At 58.1% G+C, this 10,136-nt stretch overlaps 1 protein-coding gene across 1 annotated transcript in view; it reads left to right on the forward strand.

Moving 5' to 3' along the window:
• The window catches only part of NEUROD2 (neuronal differentiation 2), a 12,257-nt gene extending 2,904 nt beyond the window's left edge, over positions 1-9,353 (forward strand). The window contains exons 2-3 of the mRNA XM_081805068.1: positions 5,017-5,356; positions 6,519-9,353. Coding sequence (XP_081661194.1) covers positions 6,524-7,681 — 1,158 coding nt within the window. The 5' untranslated portion in view covers positions 5,017-5,356; positions 6,519-6,523 and the 3' untranslated portion in view covers positions 7,682-9,353. The remainder of the gene's footprint in view (positions 1-5,016; positions 5,357-6,518) is intronic.
• Positions 9,354-10,136: the final 783 nt, after the last annotated feature.

Genomic DNA, 10,136 nt, shown 5'->3' on the forward strand with positions numbered 1-10,136 from the left:
CGAAGCACTAGACTACTGAGATCTAAAGCAAGGAGCTCCCACAGTCAAGTCAGGGAGACATGGGTAAATGGATCCTCCTAACAGGGGGTGGTAAGGATTGAAGCTGCCCTGCCTGGGGAGTTTCTGGGAAGGCTCCCAGGAGGAGGTGTCCATCCAGGAGCCATCCTTGTGAGGAATGAGGATAAGTTTGATGAAAGGGAGACTCAGAGACCAGTGCCCATCAGGGAAGCAGCTCTTAAAAGAACAGGGCTCAGAAGCCAGAAGTCAAAGGTTATGGGGCAAAGGCCACTCTACTCTTGGAGCAAGGGAACAATCCTGAGGGGGCTGGTTTTTCAGGAGGATGAGACGGCTCCCCACCCCCATCGACCTTTGTCCCGGGTCGGAGGCAGGGTGGGGAGGGAGAAGGGTGCAGCAGGGTTCTGCCCCAGGACTCTCAGCATCATGCCTGGCCCCATGGGTGTGTGCCCACCCAGCTTCGGGTGGGGTCTAGGCCCCGAATGGGAGGCCAGGGTGAGGGCAAAGGAGAATCCGGTAGGGAGCTAGAGGTCAGGACAGGAGGTCAGCACGGAGGAGGGGGGCTACACCTCCCTGGTCCTCCCCTCCCCCTCCCCCGTGGCACCACAAGGCACGCAGCCGCATCTCACCCGTGCCAGCCCTCACCTCCCGGCAACGTCGCATTCTCAGCCACGCCATCTGGCGTGCCCGCCGCTCCCCAGAACACTGCGGCGGGCGGGGGAGGGGGCAGCGGGGCAGGTGCCCACCCCAGAGCCAGGAAGAAGCGGCAGGTCCCCCTCCCCCCAAAGCCCTTTTGGACTTGAGGTGGGGTAGGGAGCTGGGGAAGGGGGTGGCAGGTGCTCTTATGCTTCAGGAGGAAGCTTCAAGCATCCTGAACGGATGGAACGGGCGCCGTCTGGGCAGTGCCAGCCTGCCCCCTCCCCTGCTCCTCCCCCCACAGCACAGCTCATGCCAGCAGACCCGGGCCCTCAGAGGATCTCTAAATTCCTGCTCTTCCCCTCAAATCGGAGGTGGGGGTGAGGAGAACGGGCTGCCCCCTCCTCACCGTGCACCCACCCTCATTCTTCACCTGCCTGCCCACTTCAGCGGGGCGGGGGGGGAGGCCCTAGGACATGGCTTTAGATGGCCTCGGCCAGAGAAGGGACACCTGGGTTCTAATGCACCTGCTCCTCATGGCTTGGCACTTTGGTGGGAAATCAAGTCTCCTCCAGCACGCTTGCCCCCACCAGTCTTATTTGGGGCATGGTGGTGGCGGCGGCTGGCTGGCTAGGTGTCCTTTGGGGTGACAGAATGGAGTGGAGCCTTTACAGATCTGTGTGTATGTCTTTACCTTGATGGAGCAGGGGGTGTAATGAGAGCAGCTTTACAGAACCTTCATCCTGTCCCCTGAGCAAGATTCCCCTAGACTGCTCAGGAATGACCTGTCCCCTCCCTCTCTCTCTCTCTGCCTGCCTCCCCCCTGCCCCCCATCAGGACCTAAGTCTGCACAAAATGGCCGCCACCCCTCTGAGGCAGCCATTTTAGGTGCCCAGACTGTGGCCTCCCTTGGGATGGGGCTATGTCTCCATGGGAACCTCAGACCCCCGCTCCCAGCTCCCTCCATGGGGGTGGGCAGTAGAAAGGGAGTCTTACAGGCCTGGCTGAGGTACCCTTCACTCCCCTTTCCCTCTCAGAGACCCAGAGGGGACTAGGCCCCTCACCAACTCCCTTCCCCCAATGCCAGGGGGAGGAACAGATGGCATCTCTGGGTGTCCTTCTCCTTCCGTCTCCTTCCTTCCATTTCTGGCTCTTTCTGTCTCTCCGTCACTGCATCTCCGCATCTCTGGGTGAACAGAGAGGAGCACGCGTGTCCCTGTATGTTCATGCTTGTTCGTGTGGATGTGGACACGTGTGTGTGGTACCTCTTCCAAGCCTGTGTCTGAGGCTGGCCCATCCCACACCTCCCTCTGTTCCAATTTTCCCCTGTTTTTTATTGTATCTTCTAAAAAAAAAGTTGAAACGTGTCGAGTGAGAAAAACTTGTTCCATTTTTCTGAAGGAAGAAAAGACAGGGGCAGGAAACAGACCTAGAGGGATGAAGCTGCCCATACCCTCCAGCATGCCCACCCCCACCCCCAGGCCTCCTCTTGTGGGGGGTTGAGAGGACCTTCTCAGACCCAGAGAGCTGAGGTCATTCTTTTTTTTTTTTTTTAAGATTTTATTTATTTATTTGAGAGAGAGAGAGAATGAGAGACAGAGAGCACGAGAGGGAGGAGGGTCAGAGGGAGAAGCAGACTCCCTGCCAAGCAGGTAGCCCGATGCGGGACTCGATCCCGGGACTCCAGGATCATGACCTGAGCCGAAGGCAGTCGCTTAACCAACTGAGCCACCCAGGCGCCCGAGCTGAGGTCATTCTTAACAGGAGACCGGGAGAGATGGAGAGACTTCCCAAGGGCCCCCTTATCCCGAACAAGGTATTTCTTCCTGCCCTGAGCAGAAAGCAAAGCTGTGAGACCCCTGGTAGCTTAACCCATCCCTCAGAGGAGAAGGCAGGGGGTGTCTCTCTCCCCCAAAGAAGTATTCATTCTCTTACGCATCCATTCATTCACCCACTAATTCAACAAAAACTCAATTCCTATATAGACAAAGCATTCTGCATGTGTGTGTGGGTATGTGCAAGAAATTAATATGGTAGAGCATGTTACAGTTTATAAGAGGCTTTAATAAAAATCAGAGATGGCACTTATTGAATACTCACTATATCACTGGCCCTGTGCTACCTCATTATAGGTATTATCCCATTTAGTACCAACAGCAGCTCTATGAGGTGTAGTATAATTATCCCCATTTTACAGATGGGAAAATCAAGACTGAGAGACAGTATGCAACCTGCTCAAGGTAGTTAGCATTCTTTGACGCTAGTAAGCGGGGTTGGGGAGAAATCAGAGCCCAAAGCATGTGAATGTAACCAAAATATCATATGGCTGGGAGCCTTGAGGGGAAGGACCCCATGTCAGGATTGAAGACCCCACCCTCAGTAAAGGGACAGTAAAGCTTTTGAGGCTGTGCTCAAATTTGGAGAGGGGCTGGATGGCATTCCTGAGTCTCGGCCCACCTGAGGCCTATCCCTTCGCCTCTCCCTCTGGCCATGCCCAGAGCGCCCTAGACCATCTGCCATAGGTAGGATTCTACCTTCCCAGACCTAAGATCCACGCATGAATGGTGGAGAACTTAGCATTGGCTTCTCATCCTTGGAGACCACTGAGGCAGATTATGGGTTTGTGGAAGGAGCACTTGGCTGGGAGTCAAGCCCCTAGATTTTAGGTCTGGTTCTGCTCTCCATTGGTGTGTTCCTGGGCAAGACAGTCCCCCTCTATGGGTCTCAGGGGAAAAAAAACGAATTGGGGCTATTCATTCTGAGGCTCCTTTTAGTTCCTGGTCAACTATCCCTGAGAGCTTCAGACAGCACCAGCCCCTCTTCTCCAAGGCCTCCTTAGCTATGGTATATGCTTCTATCTGAAACCTAATTCATTCTACCAAGGATCCAATCAGTGTCTTACCAGCCCGAGGTTCCCTTTGGAGGCTCCCTGAGGGAGAAAACGGTACCTGCCCAGACTGAGAGCAAAGCCCCTGCCTTGCTCATCATTGTGCCACCACAGTGCTTGGCACATGGTTGACATCGAAGTGTGTGTGCGGAAGATATAACTGAAGTTGTCTATGTAAGCTGGAGGATGGGAGGGACAGGAAATGTGGATCTGAAACACACAAATGCTGAATCAGGGTGTGTGCAAGGGTCTTTCTCACCGGGTTGTGATTACCTGCTCACACACATGTCTGAGTCAGGATGTCTTTCCACTTTCTGCGCCACAGGGTGAGGCACAGGGGTGTGTGTGTGTGTGTGTGTGTGTGTGTGTGTGTGTGTGTCTAAAGCTACCCCCTCAATTTGTGCCATTTGTATCTGTGTCTGGCCCAGTGAGAGAGTTGAAAGGTGAGCTGTAAGAAAAAAACAGCAATTTCCTACCTTCTTTATCAAGACACCTGTCTGACCCACCTCCCCTTTGGTCCCTCTCAAGATTGCTGGAGTTGGCTTCAGTATTTTCAGTATTTTTTGTGGGGGGAGGAGAATGCTGAGTCTTCTCCAGGAACTTCAGGCAATTTCCAGCCCAGCCCCCTCCTCCTCCCTTCAATAAGTCAGAAAGCCAGGAGAGAAAGCCACTGGTGGGATGGTTGCTTGTCTAGCAGGGGAGGAGGTGGCGGGGGGGGGGGGGTGATGAGTGAGAGATTTCTGGGTTAGGAATCCGGACTGAGACCCTCTCCCTCACTCCCAATGGTGGGTGCACAGGCTTGTTCCAGAGGCTCTTCTCCACCCCCACCTCAACATGCATATTCCCCCAAACACCCAAGGAAATCTCTCCCATAGGCTGACTCCACAGATACACACACATGTCCCCACAGACACACACACGCCCATACAGAGGCACAGACATCCAGGCAAGTCTTTCCTTTTCTCTGTCTTTTCCTTGGTTTGAATTTCGTTCAGCCACATATGTTGTGTGTGCGTGAGGGTGGGTGGGGGAGGGGCAGACAGGGATGAGGGATGGCATGGTGCCAACATCTACCTATGGGGTTGGGCCAGGGACACCCCCCACGCCCACCCTGGGAGGGGGCCTCAGCTGTCCCTTTGTGGCTGCGGGGATCCTCCTGGGGAGTGGGGGCAAGCGCAGAGGTCCCTTCTCCAGACCTGAGGATTTGGTCTCTGACCCACCTTTGGGGGCCTGCAAGGGAGGAAATGGACAGAGCAGGACCCTGGAGGGAGCATAGAATTGGGGGCCACCACACACCCCCAATTTCCAGGCTTGCCACCCCATTGTTCCCATGTGGGGGGCTCTACATCAGAGGGGGGCAACTCCTCCCACCTCTCTCTCAATCCCTGCTTTCCCTGCGTTGGGCGGGGAGGGGAGGGCGGCAGAGATATTTATTTATTTCCTTTATTTATTTAATTTTTTTTTTTTTTTTGGAGTAGAGAGTGACAGATGGCGGCGGGTCCCGGGGGAGCCGGCTCTCCCCCAATGCAGACGCATGCCAATCACCGTCTCTCATGTGATAGCTGCTGCCCGTGACGTGCCAAGCCCATATGGCCTGGCATAGAGGCTGGTACCCCGCCTGGTAGAGATGCCACACTCGCTCCGCGGTTCGCATGGCGCTCTGAAGACGCCGGCGCCCGCCGCCTTGAGGAGCCGCTGCCCCCGCTCCCTGAAGATGGGGGAACAATGAAATAAGCGAGAAGATTCCTCTTCTCCCCCCTCTCTCTCTTGCCCCCCTCCCCCCCCTCCCCTCCCCTCTCCCCTTGACTCCTCTCCGAGGTAAGTTGTCCGAAAGGGAGCTGGATCTGACCCGCCGGATGGGGGGGGGGGGGAGGGGGAGGGCGGCTGCTTCGGCCGACAAGAGGGTCCCCAAACCCCCTTCCTGGGACGATGCCCCCTCATAGGGTGGGCATCAGAGGTGCCCTGGGTTACCTCTCCCCTAGGGGCTGCAGCTCAGGGGGCTGCGGAGGGAGGCGTCTTTGCCTGCGATGGGTTTGGGGAGAAAAGCAGGATCATGGGGGGGCAGGGAAGAGGCTGAGATGGGGACCCCCCCATGGTTGTCCCAGAGGAACCTGCGACCTTTCCTCACCACCAAAAAAAAAAAAGAAGGAAAAGAAAAGAAAAAAGGAAAAAAAGAAAAGCAAACAAATTTGATTTCTCCCCCACCCATCAACCCCGAAATATAACGAGATCTGAAGAGTCGTGAGGGAGGGAGGCAGTTTGAAGCGGGGAAAGGGGTCCCTGACCGCAGGGGAGACGGACGGGGCTCGCTTCTCTCCGTCTCCTCCCCACGCCCGGGTTCCTCGGTCCTCTCCGCCCGGAGCCGGCTCGGGGAGCTGGGGACGCCACGGCTAGAAGAGACGATCCTCCCGCCTCTGGAATTGGGGCTGCGGGGGTGGGGGCCGAGCCGAGGGCGGCGCGAGGCCAAGTTGCAAATTGGATTAGGGAGCGTGGGGGTGAGAGCCGCGGAAGGGGTGGGGGAGCGGGGCCGAGGGGCCCGGGCCGCCAGAGCCGCCGAGCTGGGCAGCTGTCCCCACCCGCGGCCGCCCAGCCTTCCTCCACCGCCAGGAGAGAACCGGCGTTCAGGGCGAGCGCGCCGCCTCCCCTCGCGAAGATGTCGCTTTCCTAAAGCCCCGACGCGGTCCCTGCCCTGACCCCGAGAAGCCCCGAGCGCGGGCGGCGGCCCCTCATTCAGGCAAGGGGCGGAGCCGGGGCCCAGCGCCGCGGAGAGGGCCTGGGCCGAGATCCCGGGCGGGCCGCCGGGGCAGGGCTGGGCCGGCTCTGGGCGGGGCAGGCGGAGGAGGTGGGCAGCCAGGGCCCCCTGGGCAGGAACCCACACCGGACTCGGGGGTGGAGGCAGGTTGGGGGGGGCGGCGTGACCCCAGCGCGCCCCTCACTCTGTGCTATCTGTCTCCCCTTCCCGCCCGCGGGGCGCCCTCAGGCACCATGCTGACCCGCCTGTTCAGCGAGCCCGGTCTCCTCTCGGACGTGCCCAAGTTCGCCAGCTGGGGCGACGGCGACGAGGACGAGCCGAGGAGCGACAAGGGCGACGCGCCGCCGCCGCCGCCGCCGCCGCCGCCGCCTCCGGGGCCCGGGGCTCCGGGGCCCGCCCGGGCTGCCAAGCCAGTCCCTCTCCGTGCAGACGAGGTGCCGGAGGCCGCCCTGGCCGAGGTCAAGGAGGAAGGCGAGCTGGGGGGCGAGGAGGAGGAGGAAGAGGAGGAGGAGGAAGGGCTGGACGAGGCAGAGGGCGAGCGGCCCAAGAAGCGCGGGCCCAAGAAGCGCAAGATGACCAAGGCGCGCCTGGAGCGCTCCAAGCTGCGGCGGCAGAAGGCGAACGCGCGGGAGCGCAACCGCATGCACGACCTGAACGCGGCGCTGGACAACCTGCGGAAGGTGGTGCCCTGCTACTCCAAGACACAGAAGCTGTCCAAGATCGAGACGCTGCGCCTAGCCAAGAACTACATCTGGGCGCTCTCGGAGATCCTGCGCTCCGGCAAGCGGCCCGACCTGGTGTCCTACGTGCAGACGCTGTGCAAGGGTCTGTCGCAGCCCACCACCAACCTGGTGGCCGGCTGCCTGCAGCTCAACTCGCGCAACTTCCTCACGGAGCAGGGCGCCGACGGCACGGGCCGCTTCCACGGCTCGGGTGGCCCGTTCGCCATGCACCCCTACCCGTACCCGTGCTCGCGCCTGGCGGGCGCACAGTGCCAGGCGGCGGGCGGCCTGGGGGGCGGTGCGGCGCACGCCCTGCGGACCCACGGCTACTGCGCCGCCTACGAGACACTGTATGCGGCGGCGGGCGGCGGCGGCGCGAGCCCGGACTACAACAGCTCCGAGTACGAGGGCCCGCTCAGCCCCCCGCTCTGTCTCAATGGCAACTTCTCGCTCAAGCAGGACTCGTCGCCCGACCACGAGAAGAGCTACCACTATTCTATGCACTACTCGGCGCTGCCCGGCTCGCGGCCCACCGGCCACGGGCTGGTCTTCGGCTCGTCGGCTGTGCGCGGGGGCGTCCACTCGGAGAATCTCTTGTCTTACGATATGCACCTTCACCACGACCGGGGCCCCATGTACGAGGAGCTCAATGCGTTTTTCCATAACTGAGACCTCGCGCCTGCCCCTTTCTTTTTCTTTTGCCTTTGCCCGCACCCCTGCTCCCGGCCCCCCCCCGCCCGAGCGCAAGGAGACCCCCACCTATCCTGGCGCCGGGCACGGGGAGCTGGCCGCCGGTACTGACCCTCTCCTGGGCAGTGCAGTCCTCTTACCTGTGGGTGGCCCATCCCAGGGGCCTCGCTTCCCCCAGGGGACTCGCCTTCTCTCTCCCCAAGGGGTTTCCTCCTCTTTCCCAGGGGTGGTTCTCCAGGGACCCCTCTTAGGGCACTCCCTGGAGACCACCCCCATTTACCAATCCCTACACTTAGGTTTCCTCCTCCCCTTCCCCCCTGCAGGCCCAAAGGCCTTGGCAAGGGGGCAGCTGAGCTGTGGGATACTGTTTTCCCTCTATTGTTGTCGTTGTTGTTGTTATTATTATTATTATTATTATTATTATTATTCTTATTATTATAACAGACACCGAGCTGCCGAGGCAGAAAGGAGCCGGGCGCCCCCTCTTTCTTGAAGAGGGCAAAAGGGCGCCCGAGTCTGGACCTGGAACGCCCTCTCCCCAACCCCTAGTCTCAGCGTTTTGTGATTTTAATTTTGGCGGGAGGAAGTGTGGATTGAGAGGAAAGAGAGAGGCCAAGACAATTTGTAACTAGAATCCGTTTTTCCCTTTTCCTTTTTTTAAACAAACAAACAAACATACAAAAAAAAAAAAAAAAAAGCTAAGAGGCGACGGAGGCCGAACGCAGAGTCCGGATCGGAGAGAAAACGCAGTAAGAACTTTTAGAAGCAATAAAAGGCAAAAAATACTACTACCAATAATAAAAAGACACAAATATCTATGCAAGGAGGTTCTGACAGAGCCTAGCGGCCCGGCCCGGCCCCGGGATGCCCCTCCCGGCCCGCGGGCCGCGCCGCCCAAGCGCGGATCTGTGCACTTTGGTGAAGTGGGGGCCGGCGCCGCCCCCTCCCCTCCCCAGGTTCTTACAATCAGTGACTCGGAGATTTGGGGCCCCAGTGCCACTGCCCTCCCCCGCCCCGTCCCCATTGTGCGTCATGCTGTTTTTTAAAAACCTGTTTCCAAATTTGTATGGAATGGCAAACTGTTGGGGGGGTCGGTTTGGGGAGGGAGGGTTTGCATGAGAGACACACACACGCACACCACACCGCACGCACACGCAGGCCCGGCGCGGGCGTCCGGGGACAGAGGGAGGAGAGCTCGCCGAACCCTCGCTCCCCGCAGGCAATCCTCATCCCGGGTTGAGGGTGGAGACCGAGACCTAGGGCCAGCCCCGCCCCTGCCCGAATGTGCCTCGGTGGGCGCCAGGCGCCCGGCGATTTCCGGTAGCCGGAGAGGTTTTTTTTTTGTCTGAGGAGTCCTCTTGGCTCTGGCTAGCAGGTGGGCAGGGAGAGGGCTGAGGGCTCCTTCTGGAGGTTTCCCAGAGAAAGGAGCAAAAGGAGAACCTCTCCCCACCAGAGGCAGGAGATCAGGCATCCAAACACACGATGCAAAAATGCAAACCCACAGGCGACACACCCACACACTTACCCACACACTCACACGCAATTTTACCTTCCTCTTGTAGCGAAGATGAAACTCCCGTCGGACACCCGAAGTGCATTGCGTGTTTCTGTTCAGTTTAATGACGATTAATAAATATTTATGTAAATGAGATGCAAAGCCGGACCCGGTTTCTCACGGTGGCCTCATTTCATTTGGGATTGAGCTGGGGCTCTAGGGGATGGAGACACAGAGTCGAGTTACTGTACAGAGGCCAGGTACAGTGACCCTGGAGATTTCCGGGTGGGATTTCCACCCTACAACCTCGCTCACACCCATCTACTGGGCACCAAAACATCTACACTCACTGCCCCTCCCAGACCTTACACAGACTCACACACGCTCCTAGCACAAAGCATTGCACTAATCTCTTTACACTCCTTCGGTTCCCAAACATGCACATGCACCTCCTTTGAGAACAAAATATCTTTTCATCACTAAAAAATGACCCAGTTGGGAGCAGCCGGTCATTTTACAACCCTCTGCCCACTGTTGCAAAAAACAAGTGCATAGAGATAAAGACAAAACCATTTGAGCCAGACAGGGATATTTTTGAATAAAAAAATCATAAAGTTATGAGGATGAAATACTAATGTAGGAAGTCTTTTTGGTTTTAAATTTGTGTTTCAGTGGACTCAGGGGAATCAGCCCTTTTTAGTCTCAGGAATGTTGAAATATGTAGTAGTGTTGATGAGGTTGCAGGTGTTCCCAGAGCTATAGGAGGGGTCCGGATCTAGGTGCCCACCTGGAAGAATGGAGCTTGAAGATGTCGAGAGTTTCCTCTGATAGGACAGCAGGAAACCCCTGGTCCACACCTGGACAGCCTCCGTCCTGCCTGGTGCAGCTCCAGGCAGAGGGAAGCCCTCAGTCTAGGGAGGTGGAAGAAGGGCACCGCAG

This window comes from Leptonychotes weddellii, chromosome 15 (genome assembly GCF_054177405.1).
Source record: "Leptonychotes weddellii isolate Sample4059 chromosome 15, ASM5417740v2, whole genome shotgun sequence".
Taxonomy (NCBI): domain Eukaryota; kingdom Metazoa; phylum Chordata; class Mammalia; order Carnivora; family Phocidae; genus Leptonychotes; species Leptonychotes weddellii.